The following is a 26,890-nucleotide window of genomic DNA, read 5'->3' as shown; positions in this document are numbered from 1 at the left end:
AGCCCCACAGCATTTATGTATGGGTCTGTAATTTATATTAACGTCTGTCTCCCCCAGCTAGACTGTAAGCTCTTTGGGGACAGGGAACATGTCAACCAGCTCTATTGCATTGTACTCTTCCAAGCGCTTAGCCCCTTGCTCTGAAGAATAAGTGTTCAATAAGTACAACTGACTGATGTATTGATCAGCCCCAGCCCCTCCCCCGTCCCATGAGTGTATAGCTTGGCAGCCCTGGGGGGCAGGGGGGAGAAGTTTGCAGCTGCAGGGCTCACAGGGGCTAGGACCACCCCCCCACAAGACCAAGTCTCCCCTAGTGTGGGCGGACGGGCAGGTTGGCAGACAGACACGTGGATAGAGGGGGGGCTGTGTGGAGACCAGTTTATTGCAGTTTAAATACCTTTCTCTCTCACTCACTCACTCTCTCTTTCATTCATAAACCACACACACACCACACATACACACACACACACACACACAGGTGGGTGGAAGGAGGCTGGAGAGGTGCAGGCCAGACCCCCGTCCCCTCCCCGGGTCCCTCAGCTCCACCCCCACCCCAGGCCACATGGAGAGGAAAAAGGGGAGCAGCCCCCAGCTCTTTGACCCCTCCCCCTCCAGAGTCCCGTAGCCTCCCCACCCTCCAACCCCATTCAGCTGGATGGAGGTTTGCTGCCCTTGCCTGATGTGTTGGGGGCGGGGAGGGAAGGGGGGGAAGCTCTGAATGTACAGAATCCGGCAGGCCTCACACGCCTCCCTTCCTCTGCTGAGGATCAGAGAGAGGATGGGAGCGGTGGGGGGCACGGGAGAGGTGGCAGACAGAGATGGACGGACAGATGGACGGACAGACAGATGGAGGCAGAGGCTGAATCCACAGACGTGCTCTCTCCCAGATTTTGTTAAAAATCTACTATAAAAAATGCAGGGGCCTGGGGAAGGGGGGGGGTCACACCCCCTCCCTCTCAGGGTAGGTGCATGGGGTCTCAGCGGGGTCAGGGGTCACTGGCGGGGCGTCTCCCCCACAATGTCCAGTCCGTGCTGCTGCAGCTGAGCCCGGAGCAGCGAATTCTCGTTCTTCAGCTCCTCGATCTGGGGGAACAGCAGGGTCACTACTGGGAGTGGGGGGAGGAGATGGGCGCTGCCGGCTTGGGAGCTGTTGGGGGGCAGGCAGGGACCTCTGCCCAACCCCCAGGGGCCTCACCTGCTGCCTCAGGAGGTCGTTGTCCACCTGCAGCCTCTCGGCCTCCTTAAATGTGTCCTGCAGGCGCTGGCTGGTCTGGCGAAGTTCCCGGATGTAGTCACAGGCTTTTGACAGGATCCCGCCCTTGCTCTGTGGGGACAGGCCGGGCTGACCAAGGTGTGAGGGGCGCGGGATGGGCCACCAGAGTGTGAGGGTGCGGGGGACGGGGCCAGGCCCCGCAGGTGTGAGGGGTGTGGGGATGGGCTGGACGAAGGCGGGGTGGGGGGTGGTGCACAGGATGGGCTGGGCCGGAGCGTGGGGCTGATCCAGACCAGGAGTCGGGGAGGTGTGGGGACGAGCCTGGCTGCAGGGCTGTTGGGGTGTGGGAGTAGAGAGACAGGCTGAGCCACTGGTGGGGTGGGGGGGTGGGCAACGGGGATGGGCCGGGCGGTAGGGGTGTGGGAGGAATGGAGATGGGCTGCAGGGAAAGGCCGGACCAGGGGGTGGGGCAGCATGGGGATGGGCCAGGCCAGGGATGGGCGGGCACGGTGGGGTGTGTGTGTGTGTGTGTGTGTGAGGATGGACTGGACCAGGAGGGTGTATAGGGAATGCAGGGGGGGCGTTGCAGGGACAGACCAGGACAGAAAGAAGAGTGTAGGGGGCGTCAGGCCAGGCCAAGGGTGGTGGTGTGTGTTGGGGGGAATAAGCCTCCATCCCGTTCCCTTCACTTCACAGAAACCACCTTCTCAAAGGTCACCATTGATCCTCTCCATCCTAATCCTTCCCAACCTCTCAGCTGCCTTAGATGCTGTCAATCATCCCCCTTTCCTAGAAATGTTCTCCAACCTTGGCTTCATCGATGCTGTCGTCTCCCGGTTACCTTCCTATAGCCGTCTGCTTATTCTCAGTCCCTTTCACAGGCTCCTCCTCTGCCTCCCACCCCCTGACTGTGGAGGTCCCTCAAGGTTCCGCTCTGGTTCCCCTTCTATTCCCCACCTACATCCACTCCCTTGGAGAACTCATTTGGTTCCATGGCTTCAACTACCACTTCTATGCCAATGGTTCCCAAATCTACATTTCCAGTCCTGATCTCTCCCTGCAGTCTGTTTTCCTCTGGCCCACAAGGCATCTCTAGTTGAATGTCTTTCCGTCACCTCAAACTTAGTATGTCCAAAACTGAATTTATCTCCCCTCCCAAACCCTGTCCTCCCCCTAACTTTCCCACCGCTGTAGACTGTACCACCATTCTTCCTGTCTCAAAAACCCATAACCTTGGTGTTATCTTTGAGTCCTCCCTCTCATTCGACCTACATATTCAATCCATCGCCAAATCCTGTTGAGTCCACCTCCGCAACACTGCAAAAATACGTCCTTTCCTCTCCATCCAAACTGCCACCACGGTAATCCAATCACTTATCCTACCCCATCTTGGTTACTGTATCAGCCTCCTTGCTGACTTCCCAGCCTCCTATCTCTCCCCACTCCAGTCCATATCTGCTGCCCAGATCATTTTTTTACAAAAATGTTCAGGATCTGTTTCCCCACTCAAGAACCTAGTTGCCCATCCACCTCTGCATCGAACAAAATTTCCTCACCATTGCCTTTAAAGCACTCTATCACCTTGCCCCCTCTTACCTCACCTCGCTGTTCTCCTACTACAACCTAGCCCGCACACTTTGCTCCTCTAGTGCTAACTTTCTCACTGTACCTTGATCTTGTCTATCTCATCGCCAGCCTTTCACCCACGTCCTTCCTCTGGCCTGGAAAGCCCTCCCTCCTCAAATCCAACAGATAATTACTCTCTCCCCCTTCAAAGCCTTATTGAAGGCACATCTCCAAGAAGCCTTCCCTAAGTCCTCCTTCCCTCTTCTCCCTCTCCTTTCTACATCGCCCTGATTTGTTCCCTTCATCCAACCCCCCGCCCCTCCCACTCCCAGCCCCACAGCATTTATGTACATATCTGCAGTTTGGTTATTTATATTAATGTCTGTCTCCTCCTCTAGACTATAAGTCTACTGTGGGCCGAGAATGTGTCTACTTACTGTTATATTGTACTCCCTACAAGCGCTTAGAACAGTACTCTGAACACGGTAAGCTCTCAATAAATTCAATAAGATAAGTAAACAAAGGAATGAGCTGGGCTGGGTCAGGTCTGTAAAGCATAGGTGTTGTGGGGATGGGACGGGCCAAGGATACAGGGGTGCCAGGGTGGAGTGGGCAGGGAATGTGTGGGGACGTAGGGCTAGGCCAGGCCAGAGAGGGAGCAGAGGACGTGGGGCTGGGCCAGGCGGGAGAGGGAGCAGGCCAGGAGGGAGTAGGGGGCGTGGAGTGGGCAGGAGGGAGTAGGGGGTATGGGGCCATGCCAGACCGGAGATGGAGCAGGCTGGGAGGGAGTAAGGGGTGTAGGAATTGGCCAGGACTAGACTTGGTGTGGAAGTGGGTTAGGCCAGGGGTTGGGGAGTGAGGGGACGACAGGGCCGGAAGGGTGGGAGGGTGTGGGACTGGGCTAGGCCAGGAGTGGGAAGAGGGTGGGTCCAGCTGGCCCAGGAGGGTGAGAGGGCCTGGGGATAACACAGGACAGGCAGGGCTGAGGGGTGCGGGCAGGCCGGGACAGGGCTGGTGGGACAAGGGGCAGGGCTGGGGGCAAAGTGGGGGAGATCTCACTGCTCCGGTCTTGCTGTTGTCTGTGTTGCAGTCTGGAATGATCTTTGACAGCTGCACGATCCAGTTGTTGATCTTGTCTCGCCGCCGCCGCTCCACTGTGAACAGAGACCCAGGGCCGCGTGAGAAGATGGGCAGGGGGTGGGGGGAACTTCCCTATGCTCAGGTCCTGTGGGTGACCCATAGGTGGGTCTCAGAGGACTGCAGCCCGGAAGGGAAGGCTGGACACTAAGGTGGTCTCAGAGGGCCAGAGCCCAGGGAGCAGACAGACGCCAGGCGGTCACGAAGCCCGAGTGGGTGGATGGGGCCGTCACCTTCGTTGTGCTGGGCTCGTCTCCTCTCATCCCGAGGCGTCCGGGTCCCGTCCATCTTCCTAGGGGATCAGTCACTGTGAGCCTCGTTGGGAATAGTGGCCCCTAGGTCCTTCTCCCACTGGCTCCCAGCCCCGGCCCTGCTCTCACCGGCCCCCCCGTCCCCACCGGCCCCCAGCCCCGGCCCCACTCCCACCAATCCCCGGCTTCCACCGGCCCCGGCCCCGCTTCCCCCAGTTCTCACGGGGAATAAGGGTGGGTACGGGGGGCTATGGTGCGCTGCGTCCCCGTCTGCAGGACGTCTTGCGGCGTCATCATCACGTAGAACTGACCTGAGGGGAGGCGAGTCAGATCCTCCCTCAGCCCTTGCCCCTGCCCACCTCCCCCGGGGCCCCAGCTCCCCCCCAGGCCCCTCTGCCCCCACCTCCGGCCTGCAGGTTCTGGTCCGTGGTCTGCACCGACACGGCCGTGGCGTCAGCCACGCCGGACGCCGGGAAGTAGGCAAACCTGGTCTCTCCACTGACCGCCTCAGCCGCTGGACTGCCCCCATTGCTGAACGGATTCTGTATCACGGCCTGGAGGTGGGCAAGGTGAGAGAGTGTGTGAGGAATCGGGGTGCGGCGTCAAACGAGGTGAACTCTGCGGCCGGGGGACCTTCCGGACCCACCTGAGCCACGGCCTGCTGCCCCCCGGTAAATGCCGCCGTGGAGACCACGCTGACCGCCCCCGTGGCATCCCCCTGCCCGTCCAGCTGACCGTCCGTCACCTGGACCACGCGATACGTCACCTGCGGGAGACGGCACGGAGGGGGTAAGTGAAGAGGGGGCGGCGCGGGTCTGCCGGGCATCGGGGTCGGCCCGGGGGGGCCTCCCCAGACCCCTGCCTCCCTCTCCCCCTCCTTCCCCTCCCCTTCTTGACCTGACCGCCATTGTTCTCTGTGCGAAACTGGTACTGGATGTTGTGGTCGGCGAACGCGGTCTGCTGGACGCTGGCGATGGCCACTGCCGTCTGCTCCTCAGGCCCGGGGCCTTCCCCGGCTGCGGCGTGGGGTGGGGGGCGAGTGTCAGCGCCGACCGGGTGGCCCCCCTCCCCTCTCCTCCCCGGGCAGATTGGGGGGTGGTCTGGCCCTTGTGTTGCCACCTTGTACTTCCCAAGCGCTTAGTCCAGTGCTCTGCACACAGTAAGCGCTCAATAAATACAAGCGCTTGGTCCAGCGCTCTGCACACAGTAAGCGCTCAATAAATACAAGCGCTTGGTCCAGCGCTCTGCACACAGTAAGCGCTCAATAAATACAAGCGCTTGGTCCAGCGCTCTGCACACAGTAAGCGCTCAATAAATACAAGCGCTTAGTCCAGCGCTCTGCACACAGCAGGCGCTCAATAAGTACGATTGATGGATTGATTGATTGATTTCTCCCCGCACCCCCAGCCCCGTCCCTCACCTTCCTGCAGCTCCACTCCCTCCTCCGCCTCCGGTCCTTTCTCGTGGCTGCGGGGGTGGAGAGGGGGACGGATCGGCTGACCGGGGGATGAGGCTCGGGGGCATCAGCCCGGGGATCCGAGGCAGCTCGGTTCCCTCTCGGCCCCGCCGGGGGGGGGGGGCGGATGGCCTACCGACGGACGGCAGGACTCCCCCCGCCGCCGCGCCGTCCCAAGTCCCCTCGGTCCCCTCGGTCCCCGGGCCTTCGGTCCCCCGCCCCCGCCGGCCGCGCGGCCTCCATTTTGTGTCCCGGGCTCCCGCCCGGATCATGGCGGCCCCGGCGGGCCCCGGCGGGCGCCGCCGTACGGGACCCACCTACCTGGCGGCGGCGGCGGCGGCGGCGGCGGCGGCGGTGGCCGAGGCTGCGGGGTCCAGACCCGGATCCAGCATGTCCATGGGGGGGGGCGGCGCGGGCCCGGGGGGGGGGAGGGGGAGGGGGGGAGGGGGGGGGGGCGGGGGGGGCCCGGGGGGCCCGGGGGCCCGGGCCGGCGCTCACGCCGCGCGGCAGGAGGGGACGGAGGAGACGCGGGAGCCGCTCGCGCTGATCACGGGGACAAACACTCGGGTCATGTGAGGGGGAGATGCCTCCGCCGCCGCCGCCGCCGCCGCCCTCCTCCTCCTCCTCCTCCGCGCCCTGGCTCCCCGGGCGGCGGCCGCGGGGCCCCGGTCCCGGCCGGCGGAGGAGGCGACGGGCGGCCCGGTGCCCACGGCCCGCGACGGAGCTGGTTCTCGGTGTCCGATCGCCGCCCGCCGCCGCCCCGCTCCCTCCCTCCCTCCCTCTCGTCCCCCTCCGGCGCCGCTTTCGATTTTTTTTTTCCTCCCTTTTTTTTTTTTTCTCCTCCTTTGCTACAGCTGCGCGCGCGCAGCGACGGAGGCGCGAGCCCTGGGCCGACGCGGGGCGCGGGCGCGGGCGCGGTGTGGGGAGGCCGCCCCGGGCGGGCGCGCGCGCGCGCTCTCGCTCGGTCTAGCGATGGGGCGCGGGCGCGCGCTCGGTCTAGCGATGGGGCGCGGGCGCGCGCTCAGGGTCCTCTAGAGCTCGTCCGCCGCCGCGTTCCCGCGCGCACGGGAATAACCCCCCTCCCCCCACCGGGGTCGGGAACGGGAGATTGTTTGGGGACGGGAAAAGGCGGGGTGCGGGAGCCGAAGAGCTGGTGAATGGGGGGGTGGGGGGGCGCGGAGAGAAAGGCGCATGCGCACCCACGGCGGCTCGGGAGAAACAGCGGCGCCGGGCGCATGCGCGCGGGACGCCTGGGTTCCGGCTCCGCCCGGTCAGAGTGGGCCATCGCGGAATCAATCGATCGATCGCATTTATAACAATAATGATGTTGGTGTTTGTTAAGCGCTTACTGTGTGCAGAGCGCTGTGCTAAGCGCTTGGGAAGTACAAACTGGCAACATATAGAGACGGTCCCTACCCAACAGTGGGCTCACAGTCTACAAGGGGGAGACAAAACCAAACATACTAACAAAATAATAATCAGTCGATCGATCGTATTTATTATAATAATGATGTTGGTACTTGTTAAGCGCTTACTGTGTGCAGAGCGCTGTGCTAAGCGCTTGGGAAGTACAAATTGGCAACATATAGAGATGGCCCCTACCCAACAGTGGGCTCACAGTCTAAAAGGGGGAGACAAAACCAAACATACTAACAAAATAATAATCGATCGGTCGTATTTATAACAGTAATGTTGTTGGTACTTGTTAAGCGCTTATTGTGTGCAGAGCACTGTACTAAGCGCTTGGGAAGTACAAATTGGCAACATATAGAGACAGCCCCTACCCAACAGTGGGCTCACAGTCTAAAAGGGGGAGACAAAACCAAACATACTAACAAAATAATAATCAATCGATCGTATTTATAATAATAATGATGATGTTGGTATTTGTTAAGCGCTTACTATGTGCAGAGCACTGTTCTAAGCGCTGGGGGGAACACAAGGAGATGAGGTTGTCCCATGTGGGGCTCACAGTCTTAATCCCCATTTTACAGATGAGGGAACTGAGGCACAGAGAAGCGAAGTGACTTGCCCGAGGTCACACAGCCTCATTGAGCGCTTACTGTGTGCAGAGCACTGCACTAAGCGCTTGGGAAGTACAAGTTGGCAACATAGAGAGACGGTCCCTAGACAGCGGGCTCACAGGCTAGAAGGGGGAGAGAGACAACAAAACAAAACATTAACAAAATAAAAGGAGGGAGGTAGGGCTGGGGGGATGGGGAGGGGAAAGAGGAGGCTCAGTCCTTTAGCAATTCACTCGAATGGCAGGATACAAGCCCTTCTTGTTCTAATAATAATTTTGGTAGGCATTAAGCGCTTACTACGTGTCTAATAGTGTTCTAAGCACTGGGGTAGACACAAGTTAATTAGGGTGGACGCAGTCCCTGTCCCACCTGAGGCTCACTCTCTTGCACCCCAGTACTGCCAACTTGGGACTTCCCAAGCGCTTAGTGCAGTGCTCTGCGCACAGTAAGCGCTCAATAAATACGATTGAATGAATGAATAAATGCGATTGAATGAACGAACATCGAGAGACGGTCTCCACCCGACAGCGGGCTCACAGTCTAGAAGGGGGAGACAGACAACAAAATCAATCAATCGTATTTATTGAGCGCTGTGTGCAGAGCACTGTACTAAGCGCTTGGGAAGTACAAGTTGGCAACCTATAGAGGCAGTCCCTACCCATCAGTGGGCTCACAGTCTAGAAAGTCTAGCGGAAGCCCGGCGACCGTGAAAGCGGAAATCTCCTTCCCGCGCGCCGCGGAAAGAATAGGCCGCAGGCTGCGCTTCCTCCGGTGCCCACAAGGCGGCGCCCGGGGCCGAAAGCAGCGGCCCGGAACCACCTCGCGCCCCCCCCCCCCCCCCCCCAACACCCCGGGCGCGACCAATCAATCAATCGTATTTATTGAGCTTTTACTGTGTGCAGAGCACTGGACTCCCCCTCTCCATCCCCCCATCTTACCTCCTTCCCTTCCCCACAGCACCTGTATATATGTATATATGGTTGTACATATTTATTACTCTATTTTACTTGTACATTTCTTTCCTATTTATTTTATTTTGTTGGTATGTTTGGTTCTGTTCTCTGTCTCCCCCTTTTAGACTGTGAGCCCACTGTTGGGTAGGGACTGTCTCTGTGTGTTGCCAATTTGTACTTCCCAAGCGCTTAGTACAGTGCTCTGCACATAGTAAACGCTCAATAAATACGATTGATTGATTAATTGGACTAAGCGCTTGGGAAGTACAAGTTGGCAACATATAGAGACAGCCCCTACCCAACAGTGGGCTCACAGTCTAAAAGACCACCGAGGCAGAGAATACAGCACCAGATTGCAAACTTTATTACAGTCTCCCCCTCTCCCTCCCCCCCACTCCCCCAATTAGAAAACGGACAAAAATCAGCCATTCTCGCACAGCTCACACCACGAGACTCTCTCGACTCAGCGCCAGGGTCTGGGGGAAGAAACGAACCATCAGCAACAGTGTGGGTGTAGGTCCTGCCCCTCCCTTCCCCCCCAAAGGTGCCCGGCCTGTAACTTGTACCATCCTACCTCCCCCTCCCGAGACTGGCAGCCCCTCAGGACCAGGAACTGAACCCGGCCCCGCCTCTCTGTGTGCACGCACATGTGTGCGTATGTATGTATGTGCATGCACGCGCGCACACCCCCACACTGGAGCCACCCCGCACCTTCAGCCTCCGTTCCCTGGATGACTGTGACTCCGTTTCGCAGTACGGGGGAGGAGGAGGAGGGGGTAAAGCCGCGGCACGGTCCTCATCTTCAACCTCGTCGTCTTCCTCCTGCTCCCCCCTCCTCTGCCTCCTCCATTCCCCGTCCCCCTTCCTCCTCAGGGCCTCCTCCAGATGCTGCCCGTCGTAGGGGGGCTCCCGGGAGCGCGCCCGGGGGTGTTGGTAGTAGTAGGGGTCGTGATGGGGGCGTGGGCGGTCACCCCGGGCCTCAGCATCCTGGATGAATCGCAGGTCGTCGCGGCTGTGACTGCGCGGGGCATAGGCACCCGCCTGGGCCCGGCCTCTGGCCGGACGTCTCCGGCCCTCAGACTCGGCGGAACTGGAGCGGAGGTCCAGGTCGTCCAGGGCATCCACAGAGCGGGCCCGCCCCCGAGGCCGACCAGACCCCCGCTCCCACGCTGGCTCCCGGCCCCAGCCCCCGGCGCCCCAGCCCTGGTCCTCGTCTGCGTCCCAGAGGGGGCTGAGGGGGCGGGGCCTGGAGCGGGGACGGCTCTCCTCTTCGTGGAGCGAGGTCACTTCACTCATGGCTACGGGGGCAGAGGAGGTGACGGTCAGAGGAGTAGGGGAAGGGCGGGGGGAGCTCTTCCCACCCCCCTCGCGGGACTCTGGGCCGCCTACCCCTGTCCACACGCCCATTGGCCAGGCCCGGGCGTGCGGGGTCAAAGTTGGCCAGCTCCTTCTCCATGTAGTAGAGAACACGCATAGAGTCGTCCTGGTTGGCCTGGATTCGGTAGCCACTGCGGATATCTGTGTGGGTACATGCAAATGGTGGACGTCGTGGCCACCTCCTTGCCCCCCAACCCTTAGACGTGTTTTTTTTTAATGGCATTTATTAAGCGCTTACTATGTGCAAAGCACCGTTCTCCCTCAACCCATCCCCCACCCCACAGGAGGTCTGTGGCCTAGGTGCGTGGCCAGTCTCGGGAGACACTGGGGTGACCCGCTCCTTACCGGACCCGACGCTGCTATCTGTGTCCCTCAGCAATGGCACCTGCGAGTCGTGGCCCACTGAGGACAGAGGGTAAGCCAAGTCACTAACTTCGGAGGTCCTCCCCATCTCTGCACAGCCCCCTTGTAGCCCTTCCCCCACGTCCTTGGACAACCCCCTCCACACCTGGAAGCACCCCGAGCCCTCCTCTCAACCCCCAGGGGTCCTTCCTCTGCTTTCCCTCCCCCCCACCCCATCCTCCTATCAGTCTCACAGGAGCTCTGCTGGTCGACGTTGCTGGTGTAGCCAGTGTAGAGAGGTCCCATGGGGATCATGGATGCAGGGGGAGGAGCCCTGGCTGGCGGCAGGTGGGTGTAGGCACTGGGAGCAGCATACACGCTTGGGGCGTAAATGCTGGGGACCCCAGAGGTGGCAGCCTTACCCGCGGCGTACACTACGGGAGCAAAGAGGGAGCGTCACCAGAGCCGAGACCCCCCAGCCGGTCCCGGGTGAGGGAGCACCTGAACGGAAACCAAACCCTGGGGAACCTGGGGTGGAGGTGGGGATGCTGGGTCCAGGCCTCCCGGGTCAGAGCCCCGGGGAAGCAGGCGGTCGGACGGGCCCGCGGGTGGATGGACAGACGCCGGAGCGTCACTCACGAGCTTCGGGGCAGCAGCAGCGCTGGGGGCAGCACGGGCAGCGTACGTAGCAGCAGCAGCTGTGTGGACAGCACTGGCACCAGCACACGCCCAGGAGGATGATCACGATGAGGGCGGCCAGCAACACCACGACCACGAACAACCAGTCTGTGGGGGCACACGGGGCGTGAGGACAAGGGCACGGCCACAGACGGGCATGTGGGCTCAGGGGCTGGTGCGGCTACAGACCGGCAAGACACACGGGGGACTCGACGGGACACGCACGCGTGCATGCACGCGCACTCAGCACCAACCCCCGGGGCGGGGCCTCCGACTAACTACCCTGCAGGACCAAGCGGGGGTTGGGGTGGAGGGGCACCAGGTTGGGGGGGCGGGGATGGGGGAGAGGTAGGGACACAAAAGCTAGGGTGAGAGGTGGGGAGAAGCTGCCCCCCTTGTCCCCCGCCCGCCGCCCCCATACCTGGCATGACCCCTATCTCAAACCCGGGAAGGAGCTGGGCCCCGCCCGCCCGCGTCCTGCCTGGAGGGACAGAGAAACAGGATTACAGGGAAGAAGGGGGCCGGGCCCTCTACTCCATCAGGATGTCGCCAAGCGGGAGCCGATGGGGCAGCCCCCTGCCCCCAGCCCCTCTGTCTGTCGGTCTGTGCGTGTGCGTTAGGGCGGGGGGGGAGTGTCCCACTGGCCCCGGGACAGACAGAGCAAAGCGTGGTCAGACGGGTGGACAGACAGACACGGGAGGAGGGGTGGGAGGATGCAGCCGGGGGTGCCCGCTGGCCCCTGGCCCTCACCCAGGACGATGAGCTCAGCATAAGCCTCGTTGTTCCCCTGCAGGTCCTGGGCTGACACCACGGAGCAGTAGTAGACCCCGCTGTCACCCCAGGCCGTCTGGTCAAACACCAGGTCAGCATCTGCAAGGGAAGGGGCGGGCTGGGGGACCGAGGGGCCCAGGGACGACATTCCTCGGCCGGCTCCCCCCCCCCGCCCCCCGCAAGCCTCCCATCCATCCTCACCCCCTGCCCCACCCTCCCACCGCCTCCAGGACTCTTGGGCTTGGGGAAAGCCCAACTAATGAGTGGTGGGAAACAGCCCAGCCGGCACATCCTGTTTCCTCTTCTCCGCGGGCGCCAATTAGCGAAACCCCTCAGCTGCCCCCAGCGGGGAGGATTGCTGGTGCTCATTAAGCACCGACTTTGTGTAAAGCCCTGTACCAAGTGTAGAAGAGGGAATCCCGTGGGGTCCCCGGCCCGGAGCGGGCTCACGGGCCGGGGAGGGAAATCAGATCCCGGGGGGAAACCCGGCCCCGCTCCCTCCGCCCCACGTACTGCCAGTGATGGTTACTCGCCGGCCCTGATAGTAGTCACCCAGGGTGACCGAGTTGCCCTGCTTAGTGGCCACCATGCGGACGGTGCGGATGCTGTCCTGACACTCCACGTAGGGGTTGTAGCCGGGGTTCCCCGCGGCCAGCTGGGCGTTGAGCTGGCTGTCGGCACTGGCCGGCGAGAAAGCGTCAGCGATGCGGTCGCGGCAGAAGGACTTGAACTTCCAGGTGACGATGGGGGCGTTGGGGTTCCCCGAGAACTGGTAGGTGCAGGGCAGGGTCACGGGTTGGAACAGGATCACCACGTGGAAGGGGTCCGACACGGTCACCTGGATGGAATCGGCCGGGGCTGCCACAACAGAGACGTGGGGTGGGAGGAGGGTCAGCGAGGGTGGGTGTAGTGGGCACTGGGGGTGGTACCCCCCTCTTTGGGCCAGGGACCCCGTTTGCCAACACGGGGCCTTGGCCCAGGAGGTGGTTCGGGGCATATCCGAGATGGAGGTCGAAGGCCACTCCCAGCCCCCAACCCGGGCCACCCGCCCCACCCCCGTCCCACCAATCAATCGGTGGTGTTTTTTTGAGTGCTTACTGCGTGCGTGTAGGGCAGTGTGCTAAACCCCTGGGAAAGAACAATGAATTGAGTTGGTAGACTCTTTTAGACTGTGAGCCCACTGTTGGTAGGATATGTTGCCAACTTGTACTTCCCAAGCGCTTAGTACAGTGCTCTGCACACAGTAAGCGCTCAATAAATACGATTGATTGATTGATTGATTAGACACGACGCCTGCCCATAAAGGGCTCACAACCTCTCACCCCTCCCGCTGAATCCCTCTCCTCTTCCCGCCCTGTCGCCCCCGGCCCCGCAGCTCTCCCGCCCCTCCCCTGTCCCTCCTTATCAATCAGTCGTATTTACTGAGCGCTTACTGTGTACAGGGCGTTGTACTACGCGCTTGGGAAGTACAAGTTGGCAACATACAGAGACAGTCAATCAATCAATCGTATTTATTGAGCGCTTACTGTGTGCAGAGCACTGTACTAAGCGCTCGGGAAGTACAAGTTGGCAACATATAGAGACAGTCAATCAATCAATCAATCGTATTTATTGAGCGCTTACTGTGTGCAGAGCACTGTACTAAGCGCTTGGGAAGTACAAGTTGGCAACATATAGAGACAGTCCCTACCCAACAGTGGGCTCACATCTTACCCGGCCCATCAATGGCGTTCATTGAGCGCTTACTATGTGCAGAGCACTGTGCTAAACGATCGGAAGAGTGCACTAGAGCGGAGTTGGGGGACAAGTTCCCCGCTCACAAAGAGTTTACCGCCTAGAGGACCCGCCCTGCACGACCGCACGGCTCCCCTTGGGAAGCACAAAAGTTGGCAACACATAGAGACAGTCCCTACCCAACAGTGAGCTCACATCTTACCCGGCCCATCAATGGCGTTCATTGAGCGCTTACTATGTGCAGAGCACTGTGCTAAACGATTGGAACAGTGCACTAGAGCGGAGTTGAGGGACAAGTTCCCCGCTCACAAAGAGTTTACCGGCTAGAGGACCCGCCCTGCACGACCGCACGGCTCCCCTTGGGAAGTACAAAAGTTGGCAACACGTAGAGACAGTCCCTACCCAACAGTGTGCTCACATCTTACCCGGCCCATCAACGGCATTCATTGGGCGCTTACTATGTGCAGAACACTGTGCTAAACGATTGGAAGAGTGCACTAGAGCGGAGTTGGGGGACAAGTTCCCCGCTCACAAAGAGTTTACCGCCTGGAGGACCCGCCCTGCACGACCGCACGGCTCCCCTTGGGAAGTACAAGTTGGCAACATAGAGAGACAGTCCCTACCCAACAGTGGGCTCACATCTTACCCGGCCCATCAATGGCGTTCATTGAGCGCTTACTATGTGCAGAGCACTGTGCTAAACGATTGGAAGAGTGCACTAGAGCGGAGTTGGGGGACAAGTTCCCCGCTCACAAAGAGTTTACCGCCTGGAGGACCCGCCCTGCACGACCGCACGGCTCCCCTTGGGAAGCACAAAAGTTGGCAACACATAGAGACAGTCCCTACCCAACAGTGAGCTCACATCTTACCCGGCCCATCAATGGCGTTCATTGAGCGCTTACTATGTGCAGAGCACTGTGCTAAACGATTGGAAGAGTGCACTAGAGCGGAGTTGAGGGACAAGTTCCCCGCTCACAAAGAGTTTACCGGCTAGAGGACCCGCCCTGCACGACCGCACGGCTCCCCTTGGGAAGTACAAAAGTTGGCAACACGTAGAGACAGTCCCTACCCAACAGTGTGCTCACATCTTACCCGGCCCATCAACGGCATTCATTGGGCGCTTACTATGTGCAGAACACTGTGCTAAACGATTGGAAGAGTGAACTAGAGCGGAGTTGGGGGACAAGTTCCCCGCTCACAAAGAGTTTACCGCCTGGAGGACCCGCCCTGCACGACCGCACGGCTCCCCTTGGGAAGTACAAGTTGGCAACATAGAGAGACAGTCCCTACCCAACAGTGGGCTCACATCTTACCCGGCCCATCAATGGCATTCATTGGGCGCTTACTATGTGCAGAACACTGTGCTAAACGATTGGAAGAGTGCACTAGAGCGGAGTTGGGGGACAAGTTCCCCGCTCACAAAGAGTTTACCGCCTAGAGGACACGACCGCACGACCTCTCCTTCCCGGGTCCTGCTGCTCCGGTGAGTCCCGGTGGTGGGCGGGGGGGGGGGGGGGAGGGCACGGGCCGTTCGTCCCCGGCCCGCCGTACCTGAGCACCAGGGGGTGAGCAGCAACAGGAGGAGCCCCGGCAGGGGAACGGTCACCATGACCACCGGAGCCATGGGCGCTCCCGCTCTGCGCCCCGTCCCGGCCGACGCTCCCAGGTAGGCGGGGGCGAAGGGCAGGAGCCGGAGCGGTCCACCGCGTCGGGGACAGGGGAATCCACCTTCCGCCGGACCCCTGCCTGCGCTTAGTTCCCACATCTCCCTCCCCACAGTCTTTTGGGGAAAAGGGTCGAAGTCAGCCCCAAGTTCCGTGGGGTCCCGACACCCCTCCACCTGCTGGACCCCCCCTGGAATCCGGTCCATAACTCCTATAGTCCCCCCCGCCCCGGGAATGGACCCTCCCAGGTACACCGAGGAGGAGGAGGAGGAGGGCCCGGCCCAAGAGGTGGGGCGCGCGGGGGGGGGGGGGTTGACCCCTCCTTCCCTCCCTGGAGCCCCGGAAATGGACGGGCCCAGCTGCGGACGGGCAGGGGGAGCGCGGGAGCGAGGAATAGTGGGGACCGAGGGGAGGGCGGGCCGCCCCCGGGGACTTCGCCCCTCCCGTCCCCCCCCGCCGCGACCTAGTGGGCCGGCCCAGGTGAGCGACTCGGAAGCGAGGAAACGGAGCCCGGAGCGTTCCACCTGCCCGGAGGCGGGGCCGGCCCCACACGTGACCCCCCGTCCCGACTCGCTCGGCGTCCCCCCCCCCGGTTAATGGGCCGGCCCGGGGATTCAGAGGGAAAAGAGCGGGAGGGAGATTCCAACTCGTCCCTCCTGAGGGGACGCCGAGGAGCCCCGCTCTCCTTTCTCCGACTTTCTTTTGAGAGAAGCAGCGCGGCTCAGTGGAGAGAGCCCGGGCTCTGGAGTCAAACGTCATGGATTCGAATCCCGGCTCCACCACATGTCAGCTGTGTGACCTTGGGCAAGTCGCTTCACTTCTCTGAGCCTCAGTTCCTTCATCTGTAAAATGGGGATTAAGACGGTGAGCCCCACGTGGGACAACCTGATCACCTTGTATCCCCCCAGCGCTTAGAACAGTGCTTTGCACATAGTAAGCGCTTAACGAATGCCGTCATTACTAGAGAAGCAGCGTGGCTCAGTGGAAAGAGCCCGGGCTTTGGAGTCAAAGGTCATGGGTTCGAATCCCGGCTCCACCATATGTCAGCTGTGTGACCTTGGGCAAGTCACTTCACTTCTCTGAGCCTCAGTTCCTTCATCTGTAAAATGGGGATTAAGACTGTGAGCCCCACGTGGGACAACCAGATCACCTTGTATCCCCCCAGTGCTTAGAACAGTGCTTTGCACATAGCGCTTAACAAATGCCGTTATTATTATTATTATTATTATTATTATTATTATTATTTCCCAGCACACTGGTCCGGTCGTCACAGTGTGGACTGAAGGCGGGTCTGCTCTCTCCACCCGCCACTGCCAGGGCTCAGCCCGGTGCCAGCGGATCCTTGGGATGGGCACGATGGTCCGGCCCCAGTCCGTCCATAGGAGTTGGTGTTTACTCTCAGCAGAGCACCCTACTCGGGGTTTGGGAGTCAGTCAATCAGTGGTATTTACTGAGAACTTAACTGTGTACAGCGTGAGGTAGGTAGGACGGTGGTGTGACCGTGAGCCCGTCGTGGGCAGGGATTGTCTGTCTTTGTTGCTGAATTGTACTTTCCAAGTGCTTAGTTCAGTGCTCTGCACACAGTAAGCACTCAATAAATACAAATGAATGAATGTGGGCTCGTTACGGGAAAGAAAGGGAGAAGACAATTTTGGGTGGGAAGATGAAGGAGTTCTATTTTGAACATGTTAGGTTCAAAGTATGTGATGGTGGGACAGCCAAGTAGAGGTGTTTTGAAGGCAGGAGGAAATGTGGGACTGTAGACTGTAAGCTCATGGCGGGCAGGGAATGTGTCCGCTTATTGTGCTACTGTACTCCTCCATGCGCTTAGTACAGCCTTCTGCACACAGCACACACCCAGTAAATACGATTGATTGAATGAATGAACGGGACTGCAGGGAAGGAGAGAGGCAAGAGCTGCAGAGGTAGGTTTGGGAATCATCTGCGTTTAGGTGGTAGTTGAGGCTGTGGGAGTGAGTGTAGATGGAACATAGAAGTGGACCCAGAAACGAGCCCTGAGGGACCTTTATAGTTAGAGGTTGGGAAGCGGAGGAGGAGACCGAGAAGGAGCCACCTGGAGCCATCGGAGATAGGAGAACAGGAAAGGGCAGTGTCAGTGAAGCGAAGGTTAGGTGATGTTCCCTAGAGAAAGGAGTGGTTTGTAGGGTGAAAGGCAGTTGAGGGGTCGAGGAGGATTAGGGTGGAGTATAGGCCTTTAGATCTGGCAAGAAGGAGTTCATTTGTGACCTTTGAGAGGGCAGTTTGCGAGGATTGAAGGGGGTGGAAGCCAGAACGGAGGGGGCCGAGGAGAGGAAGTGGAGACAGTGGGTGTAGACAACTTGCTCAAGGGAGAGGAATAGTAGGAAGGAGACGAGGTGATAACTGGAGGGAGCTGTGGGGTCAAAGGGAGGGGCTTTTAGGATAGGGGAGACGAGCACATTTGAAAGCCATGGAAAAGAAACCATTGGAAATTGAACAGTTGAAGAGGGTGAACAGAGCAGGAAGAAAGGAATGGTCAAGTGTTTGATGAGGTGTGAAGGGGTGGCTTCAGAGGCGCAGATGGAGGGGGAGGATTTGGCAGAACATCTTCTGAAATACTGCTGGGAAAGATGAGAGAGTCACAAAGGGGGCAGGCGGAGGGGGACTGGAGAGCAGGGGAGATTTTAGGGAGATCATGCCTGATGGTTTCAGCTTTTTCAAAGTATACAGCCAAATCGTTAGAGGCAAGAGATGGTGAGGGGTTGGGGGAAAGGCGGTTTGAGGAAAAACTTAGAAGTCGGAAACAACTAGCGAGGGAAGTGAGCATGGGGGTAAATCAGGATGGGGAAATGATGTTGCTAGAAAGGGCAGAGTTAAAGTAGATGAGGATGAAATTAAGATGGAGTGTGGCCTGGTGGAAAGAGCGTGGACCTGGGTTCTAATCCTGGCTCTGCATGACTGCTGTGTAACCTTGGGCAAGGCACTTAATTTATCTGCTTCAGTTACCTCATCTGTAAAACGGAGATAAAATCCTACTCCCTCCTACTTAGACTGTGGGCCCCCATGTGGGACATGGACTGTTTCCAACCTGATTAACTTATATCTACCCCAGTGGTTAGATCAGTGCTTGGCACATGGTCACCGCTTAAAAACCCTATTATTATTATTATTTAGATGGAGAAGGTCAACCTGGTACCTGGATTTCCACCAACAGCACTTCAAACACAGGAGCCGAGGAAGTGGACTGTGGAGATGATCCAGGGTTTCAGGTTAGTGGTACAAGATCGAAGGGACAGGGAAGCAAGGGAGTCAAGATCAGTGGGGAGGGTATTGTTGAGGGCCTGAGTTTTTGCATCTAAGGAAGATACTTTGGGTGTGGAGCTGAAATGGAGCGTGGTGAGAAAACAATAGCATTAATAGATACTATCCCTGCCCTCATCGAGCTTTCTAGCCAGGAAGACAGACACTAGAATAAATTGCAGGTACTGGGAAGAAATGGAATATAAAAATATGCACATAAATTCAGCTGAGGGAGGGGGTAAGGGACTGGTGTGCATGCAAGTGCTTAGGTGATGCAGAAGTGCTGAAGTAACAGTAAGGGGGTGAGAAGGGTGGGGAGATATACCTCCATCTCGTCTATCGCCGCCGACCTCTTGCCCACATCCTAACTCTGGCCTGGAACACCCTGCCTCCTCATATCAGACAGATAATTGCCCTCCCCCACTTCAAAGCCTTATTGAAGGCACATCTCCTCCAAGAAATCTTCCCTGACTAAGCCCTCCTTTCCTCTTTTCCCACTCCCTTCTGCATCTCCCTGACTTGCTCTCTTCATTCATCCTCCCTCCCATCCCCACAGGACATGTGTATATATCTATAATTCTATTTATTTATATTGATGACTGTTTACTTGTATTGATGTCTGTCTCCCCACCACCCCCAGACTGTGAACGCATTGTGGGCAGGGACTGTCTCTCTATTTGCTGTATTGTACTTTCCAAGCGCTTAGTACAGTGCTCTGCACAATTGCCCTCCTCCACTTCAAAGCCTTATTGAAGGCACATCTCCTCCAAGAAGTCTTCCCTAAGCCCTCCTTTCCTCTTCTCCCACTCCCTTCTGCATCTCCCTGACTTGCTCTCTTCATTCATCCTCCCTCCTATCCCCACAGGACATGTGTATATAACTATTATTCTATTTATTTATATTGATGCCTGTTTACTTGTATTGATGTCTGTCTCCCCACCACCCTCAGGCTGTGAACGCACTGTGGGCAGGGACTGTCTCTCTATTTGCTGTATTGTACTTTCCAAGCGCTTAGTACAGTGCTGTGCACAAGGTCAGCACTCAATACAATTGAATGAATGAACGAAAGTCTCCCCGACACTGTCTTCTCCCGGTTCTCCTCCTGTCTCTCTGGCTGCTCCTTCTCAGGTTCTTTCACAGGCTTTCTCTGCTTCCCACCCTCTAAACGTGGAGGTGCCTCAAAGCTCAGTTCTGGGTCCCTTTCTATTCTCACCTACACCCCATCCCTCGGAGAACTCATTGGCACGCTCGGCTTCAGCTACCCCCTCTAAGCCGATGATACTCAAATCTCCCTCTCTAGCTCTGACCTCCCTCCTCCTCTGCAGTTTCACATTTTCCTCCTACCTTTGGAACATCTCTGCTTGGCTGCTCTACGAGCATCTCCAACTTAACATGCCCAAACAGAACTCCTCATCTTCTCATCCAAACCCTGTCCTCCTCCAGAATTTTCCATCCCTGTAGACAGCACCACCATCCTCCCTGTCTCACAAGCCTGAAACCTTAACGTTATTCTCGACTCATCTCTCGTTCAACCCACATGTTCAATCAGTCACCAAATCCTGCCAGTCGTACCTGCACAACAGGTCTAAAAATCCACCCTTTCCTCTCCATCCTAACTACCACCCTGCTTGGCCAAACACCTATCATGTCCCACCTTGACTACTGCATCAGCCTCCTCGCCAACCTCCCTGCCTCCTGTCTCTCTTCTTTCCAGTCTGTATTGCACTCTTCCTGCCAGGATCATTTTCCTTAAAAAAGTTCCCCTCTCCTCAAGAACCTTCAGTGGTTCCCCAAACACCTCTACATCAAACAGAAACTCCTTACCATCAGCTTTAAGGCACTCAACTCAACCCCTCCTCCCTTATCTTGCTGATCTCCTACTACCATCCAGCCCTCATGCTTTGCTCCTCTAATGCCAACCTACTCAGGTACCCCAATCTCATCTTTCTCTCCTCCAACTCCTTGGGTCTGTCTTTTCTCTTACCTGGAATTCCCCACCCCCGGCATATGAGCCAGTCCACCACAGCCCCCATCTTCAGTCACATCTCCTCCCAGAGTCCTTCCTTTTGCTTTCACTTCCCCTATTAGCTCTCCCTTCTGTATCACTTCCCTTACTTGCCCTCTTCTCTTTTTTTATGGTATTTGTTAAGTGCTCACTGTGTGCCAGGTATTGTACTAAGCGACTACTGGGGCACATACAAGCTACTCAAATTGGGTATAGTCCACATCTCACATGGGGCGCACAGTCTTGATCACCATTTTACTGATGAGCTACCTGAAGCCCAGAGAAGTGAAGTGACTTGCCCAAGGTCATACAGGAGACTAGTGGCAGAGCAGGGATTAGAACCCAGGTCCTTCTGATTCCCTGGCCCAGGCTCTATTCATTCATTCATTCAGTCAGTCAGTCAGTCATATTTATTGAGCGCTTACTGTGTGCAAAGCACTGTACTAAGCGCTTGGGAAGTACAAGTTGGCAATATATAGAGACGGTCCCGACCCAACAATGGGCTCACAGTCTAGATGGGGGAGACCGACAACAAAACAAAACATGTGGACAGGTGTCAAGTCGACAGAACAAATAGAATTAAAGCTAAATGCACATCATTAACAAAATAGAATAGTAAATATGTACAAGTAAAATAAACAGAGTAATAAATCTGTACAAACATATATACAGGTGCTGTGGGGAGGGGAAGGAGGTAGGGCGGGGGGGTGGGGAGGAGGAGAGGAAAAAGGGGGCTCAGTCTGGGAAGGCCTCTTGGAGGAGGTGAGCTCTCAGGGCTTTGAAGGGAGGAAGAGAGCTAGCTTGGTGGATATGTGGAGGGAGGGCATTCCAGGCCAGGGCAAGGACGTGGGCCAGGGGTCGACGGTGGGACAAGCGAGAACGAGGTACAGGGAGGAGGTTAGCAGCAGAGGAGCAGAGGGTGCGGCCTGGGCTGTAGAGGGAGAGAAGGTCTGTCCACTAGACCATGCTGCTTCTCTAAGTGACTTGCATTAGGTCACACCGGGGGCCTGTAGCAGAGCTGGGATTAGAACCCAGGTCCTCTGGCACCCACTAAGCCACGCTACTTCAGTGTGCCATCAACTTTAAGCACCTAGTACAGTGCTTTGCACACAGAGCTCAATAAATACTGTTGAATGAGTGCTCACACCTTTCTTCCTGCCTGGAACTCCTTCCCCTTTCGTATGCGCCCATCTTTTTGGTGTGTGTGTGTGTGTGATATAGGTTAAATTCTTGCTATGTGTCAAGTGTTGTTCTAAGTGCTGGGGCAGATACGAGGTAATCAGGTTGGACTCGGTCCTTGTCCCCTCTGGAGCTCACAGTCTTAATCCCCAATTTACAGATGAGGTAACTAAGGCACAGAGAAGTTCTAAGAGTCTTACCCAAGATCCCACAACAGAGAAGTGTCAGGACCCAGGTTAGAACCCAGGTCCTCTGACTCCCAGGCCCGGGCTCTTTCCATTAGGCCCCACCGCTTCTCATTTTTAATAGCGGCTCTTCATACCCCTACTAACAACGCATCTCTGCCAGGAAGTCTTTCCTGACTATCCTATCGGCACTACCATCCTTCCCGTCACACAAGCCCGCAACCTTGGTGTCATCCTCGACTCTGCTCACTCGTTCACCCCTCACATCCAGTCCGTCACCAAAAACTGCCGGTCTCACCTCCGCAACATTGCCAAGGTCCGCCCTTTCCTCTTCATCCAAACTGCTACCCTGCTGGTTCAATCTCTCATCCTCTCCTGACTGGATTACTGCATCAGCCTCCTCTCTGATCTCCCATACTCCTGTCTCTCCCCACTTCAGTCTATACTTCACGCTGCTGCCCGGATCATCTTTGTGCAGAAACGCTCTGGGCATGTTACTCCCCTCCTCAAAGATCTCCAGTGGCTACCAGTCAGCCTACGCATCAGGCAAACACTCCTCACTCTCGGCTTCCAGGCTGTCCATCACCTCGCCCCCTCCTACCTCACCTCCCTTCTCTCCTTCTACAGCCCAGCCAGCACCCTCCGCTCCTCTGCCGCTAACCTCCTCACTGTGCCTCATTCTCTCCTGTCCCGCCATTGACCCCCGGCCCACGTCCTCCCCCTTGCCTGGAATGCCCTCCCTCCACACATCCGCCAAGCTAGCTCTCTTCCTCTCCCTACTGAGAGCTCACCTCCTCCAGGAGGCCTTCCCAGACTGAGCCCCCTCCTTCCTCTCCCCCTCCCCATCCCCCCCACCCTACCTCCTTCCCCTTCCCACAGCATCTGTATATATGTTTGTACAGATTTATTACTCTGTTTATTTTACTTGTACATATTTACTATTCTATTTATTTTGTTAATAGGTTTTGTTTTGTTGACTGTCTCCCCCTTCTAGACTGTGAGCCCACTGTTGGGTAGGGACTGTCTCTATATGTTGCCGATTTGTACGCTTAGTACAGTGCTCTGCACACAGTAAACGCTCAATAAATACGATTGAATGAATATCCTCTCAACTCCTAATCCTATTTTCCCTCCCTATTGTTTCACCATGCACATAAGTCCCTAATTGCAAACACCTAATTATTCACCCAAACCCACAGCACTATTTACCTCTTCTTATACTATTGATCTTAATGTCTGTCTCCACTAAATTGGTAAACTCCTTGAGGGCGGGGATGTGTCTGCTTACTTCATTTTTATACTCCCAAGCGCTCAGTACAGTGCTCCTGCACACAGTAAGTGATCCATAAATACCATTGGTTGTTCAACTGACTGAGCTTCTGATTCACCTGAGCACTTAAGTATTTACAACTCCCTGTAGCACCTCTGCACCTATCTTTATGCTTGATCACTTCCTCCTATCCGTAATTTATTTTAGTGTCCGTCTTCCACTAGATTGTAACTTCCTTGAGGGTGGGGACAGTACCTTCTAATGCTGATATTCACTCATTCATTCATTCAATCGTATTTAATGAGCGCTTACTGTGTGCGGAGCACTGTACTAAGTGCTTGGGAAGTACAAGTTGGCAACATATAGAGACAGTCCCTACCCAACAACGGGCTCACAGTCTAGAAAGGGGAGACAGACAACAAAATAAAACATATTAACAAAATAAAATAAATAGAATAGTAAATATGTACAAGTAAAATAAATAGAGTAATAAATCCGTACAAACATATATACAGGTGCTGTGGGGAGGGGAAGGAGGTAGGGCAGGGGGGATGGGGAGGGGGAGAGGAAGGAGGGGGCTCAGTGTGGGAAGGCCTCCTGGAGGAGGTGAGCTCTCAGTAGGGTTTTGAAGGGAGGAAGAGAGCTAGCTTGGCGGATGTGCAGAGGGATTGGGGGCGTTCCAGGCCAGCGGGAGGACGTGGGCCGGGGGTTGACTGCGGAACAGGCGAGAACGAGGCACAGTGAGGAGGTTAGCGGCAGAGGAGTGGAGGGTGCGGGCTGGGATGTAGAAGGAAACAAAGGAGGTGAGGTAGGAGGGGGCGAGGTGATGGACAGCCTTGAAGCCGAGAGTGAGGAGTTTTTGCCTGATGTGTAGGTTGACTGGTAGCCATTGGAGATTTTTGAGGAGGGGAGTAACGTGCCCAGAGTGTTTCTGCACAAAGATGATCCGTGCAGCAGCGTGAAGTATAGACTGAAGTGGGGAGAGACATGAGGATAGGAGATCAGAGAGAGGCTGATGCAGTAATCCAGTCAGGTTAGGGGGAGAGATTGAACCAGCAGGGTAGTGGTTTGGATAGAGAGGAAAGGGCGGATCTTGGCGATGTTGCGGAGGTGAGACCGGCAGTTTTTGGTGACGGATTGGATGTGAGGGGTGAACGAGAGAGCAGAGTCGAGGATGACACCAAGGTTGCGGGCTTGTGAGACGGGAAGGATGGTAGCGCCATCTACAGTGAAGGGAAAGTCAGGGAGAGGGCAGGGTTTGGGAGGAAAGATAAGGAGTTCAGTCTTGGACATATTGAGTTTTAGATGGCGGGCAGACATCCAGATGGAGATGTCTTGAAGGCAGGAGGAGACATGAGCCTGAAGGGAGGGAGAGAGAGCAGGGGCAGAGATGTAGATTTGGTTATCATCGGCGTAGAGATGATAGTTGTAGCTGTGGGAGCGAATGAGTTCACCAAGGGAGTGAGTGTAGATAGAGAACGGAAGGGGACCAAGAACTGACCCTTGAGGAACCCCTACAGTAAGGGGATGGGAGGGGGAGGAGGAACCCGCAAAGTAGACTGAGAATGAATGGCTGGAGAGATAAGAGGAGAACCGGGAGAGGACGGAGTCTGTGAAGCCAAGGTTGGATAGTGTCGTTGAGGAGATGGGGGTTGTCCACAGTGTCGAAGGCAGCTGAGAGGTCGAGGAGGATTAGGATAGAGTAGGAACCTTGGATTTGGCAAGCAGGAGGTCATTGGTGACCTTAGAGAGGGCAGTTTCGGTGGAATGTAGGGGATGGAAGCCAGATTGGAGGGGGTCGAGGAGAGAGTTGGTGTTGAGGAATTCGAGGCAGAGGGTGTAGACGACTCAAACGCTTAGAACAGTGCTCTGCACACAGCAGTTGCTCAAACAATCCTATAAGCTGGAGTTCAGGGACAAAGAAGATGCATGAATGGCCAATCAGTAATCAACAAATCCCATTTATTAGGTTGCCATAATTATTATAATTCCTTTCTTTTATCCTTTCTCATAATAATGAGCGTGGTATTTGTCAAGCACTTATGTGCCAAGCCCTGTACTAAGTGCTGGGATAGATACAAGATAATCAATAAATCAGTCATATTTATTGAGCGCTTACTATGTGCAGATCACTGTACCAAGCCCTCGGGAGAGTACAGTACAACTGAATTAGCAGACACATTCCCTGCCCATAGTGAGCTTATAGTCTAGAAGGGGAGACAATCAGATGCCACAAAGAGCTCCCAGTAAGTAAGAGGGAGAACAGGTATTGAATCCCCCTTTTGCAACTGAGGGAACTGAGGCACAGAGAAGTGGAGTGACCTGCCCAAGGTTGCACGCAGTCAGATGGCAGAGTCAGGACTTGAACCCAGATCCTCTGACTCCCATCCCCTTTGCTCTGCTAGGAAGCCACAATGTGATTCTGGGAGCCTTCGGTCGGTGACCCTGTGTACATGTCCCATTCTCCTTCTTCATCCTGGCCGCTACTCACTAGAATAGCCGCTCCTTTGCTAGTTTGTTGGCTCTTCAAGAGCAGGGATCGCATCTGCTCATTCTTGTGTGCTCAGCACAGTGTTCTGCACACTGCCGGTGCCAGCTAAATACTGCTAATTGAAGGCTACTCTCTGACAGCAGGCCCAGGAGTATTCTCTAGCTAGGATCCTGTTGGTAGCGGGAGTAATGAGATGCCTCGCTAATTGTCACAATCAGGAATCTCTCTCTTCTTTTTGAGCCCAGGGCCATCTTTGAGACCCTGCAGCAGCTCCTCAGTGGCCCTTACGTTGAGGAAGACCTGGTGTATCTGTGTTGGGGCGTGGCAGGGTGAGGCGGGGTAGAGTGGGACGCCCCCTCCCTGCTTGTGAAGGGTGGGGGTGGGGGGGATCCGAGAACTTGGCCGTTTCTCACGACTCTGTTGCCCCCTGCCCTCCCACTCAGTGAGACGAGGTGCACATCTTTGCATGCTGGGTGTGTGTGTGTGGGGGGGGGGGTTGGTACGTTAGGCGGGATCAAGAGAACGTGGTCCCGCTGTCGCTCTGACCAACTGTCCGCCACGTACCCTCTGTGTCCAGGCTGAGGCCGGACCTGTCATCCCTCCCCAGAGGTGCCGCGATGGCACTAACCTGGCCAGGACTCTGGTCGACGCGTGGGAGTTCTTGGGGTGGGGGCGGCCTGCCAGGCCCTGGATCTCTCCTGCCACCCGTCACACACGCTCCTTAACTTGGGGCCAGGTGGCGAGACCCAGGGCCGTGCCAGCCTCATTCCTGGCCGGGCCCCGGGCTGCCACCATCACCGTTCCGCCACAGACTCTTTTGAGGTGGTGGCAATGAACCAAGCTCATCGGCCCACACGGCCGTGCCCAGGGTGCCCAGGCTATCGGGTGGCCAGCGTGCAGAGAAATGTCCCTTTGTGCGTGCGCGGGGGTGTCGGTTTCGTGTCCCGTCCCACCTGACTGCGGTGATGTCCCTCCTTGCGGCAGGGCCGTTCTCTGGGAGCTGAGCCTTCAGCTGCCTTGGTAGTTGGAACCACTTTTAGACCACCATGGGAATTGCAGTGCCAGGCTCAGGCTCCCGCCTGGCACTGGGCAGACCCTCCGGCCCGGCCTCCCGCCCTGCGTACACTGGGCAGACCCTGCAGCACAAGCCCTGCACACTGGGATTCTGGCAGGGGAGAATCCTGGGCTTCGGTGAGGCCAGGCAATCGGTGTCCGGTATGGGGTACCTGCCGCCAGTGGGACTTGTGCTCGAGCTGTGTGTGCGGTCGTGGGGCTGACTGGCACTGCACCATCTGCTCCCTGTCGCCCACGGCAG

At 57.0% G+C, this 26,890-nt stretch overlaps 2 protein-coding genes and 1 long non-coding RNA gene across 4 annotated transcripts; 1 reads left to right on the top strand and 2 right to left on the bottom strand.

Annotated features, from left to right (window-relative positions):
• Nucleotides 1-361: 361 nt before the first annotated feature.
• Nucleotides 362-6,031, bottom strand: USF2 (upstream transcription factor 2, c-fos interacting). The gene is made up of 10 exons (XM_038766892.1): nt 5,945-6,031; nt 5,588-5,634; nt 5,065-5,183; nt 4,814-4,933; nt 4,571-4,721; nt 4,391-4,478; nt 4,150-4,208; nt 3,839-3,933; nt 1,196-1,324; nt 362-1,083 (listed from the first exon to the last, which is right to left on the bottom strand). Exons 1-10 carry the CDS (start codon nt 6,019-6,021, stop codon nt 994-996), a joined length of 975 nt encoding a protein of 324 aa, XP_038622820.1. The 5' UTR covers nt 6,022-6,031; the 3' UTR covers nt 362-993.
• A 2,910-nt stretch (nt 6,032-8,941) lies between these two features.
• On the bottom strand, nt 8,942-15,402 carry LSR (lipolysis stimulated lipoprotein receptor). Its single transcript, XM_038766876.1, has 9 exons — nt 15,054-15,402; nt 12,282-12,626; nt 11,748-11,867; nt 10,959-11,105; nt 10,574-10,753; nt 10,323-10,379; nt 9,990-10,118; nt 9,312-9,898; nt 8,942-9,076 (listed from the first exon to the last, which is right to left on the bottom strand). Exons 1-9 carry the CDS (start codon nt 15,370-15,372, stop codon nt 9,041-9,043), a joined length of 1,920 nt encoding a protein of 639 aa, XP_038622804.1. The 5' UTR covers nt 15,373-15,402; the 3' UTR covers nt 8,942-9,040.
• LOC119945758 lies at nt 11,797-26,868 on the top strand. 2 transcript variants are annotated; one of them, XR_005456329.1, is made up of 4 exons: nt 11,797-11,859; nt 18,320-18,414; nt 25,821-25,904; nt 26,560-26,868. It is a non-coding gene; the product is annotated as an uncharacterized LOC119945758 (long non-coding RNA). The 2 variants fall into 2 exon arrangements; XR_005456330.1 differs by having other exon boundaries at nt 25,816-25,904.
• Nucleotides 26,869-26,890: the final 22 nt, after the last annotated feature.

Source organism: Tachyglossus aculeatus, chromosome 26, assembly GCF_015852505.1.
Source record: "Tachyglossus aculeatus isolate mTacAcu1 chromosome 26, mTacAcu1.pri, whole genome shotgun sequence".
Classification (NCBI taxonomy): domain Eukaryota; kingdom Metazoa; phylum Chordata; class Mammalia; order Monotremata; family Tachyglossidae; genus Tachyglossus; species Tachyglossus aculeatus.
Note: the sequence above shows the minus strand (reverse complement) of the source record. Positions and strands in the feature narration are given on the sequence as shown.

Coding starts and splice junctions, on each gene's coding strand:
- LSR (XM_038766876.1), bottom strand. CDS start 15,372: ATGGACCGGATTCCAGGGGGGGTCCAGCAGGTGGAGGGGTGTCGGGAC. Junction 10,380..10,573: donor CGTCGACCAGCAGAGCTCCT/GTGAGACTGATA, acceptor CTCTGTCCTCAG/TGGGCCACGACTCGCAGGTG. Junction 9,899..9,989: donor CAATGGGCGTGTGGACAGGG/GTAGGCGGCCCA, acceptor CTGCCCCCGTAG/CCATGAGTGAAGTGACCTCG.
- USF2 (XM_038766892.1), bottom strand. CDS start 6,021: ATGGACATGCTGGATCCGGGTCTGGACCCCGCAGCCTCGGCCACCGCC. Junction 5,184..5,587: donor GGGAGTGGAGCTGCAGGAAG/GTGAGGGACGGG, acceptor CCCACGCCGCAG/CCGGGGAAGGCCCCGGGCCT. Junction 4,479..4,570: donor CCAGAACCTGCAGGCCGGAG/GTGGGGGCAGAG, acceptor GCCTCCCCTCAG/GTCAGTTCTACGTGATGATG.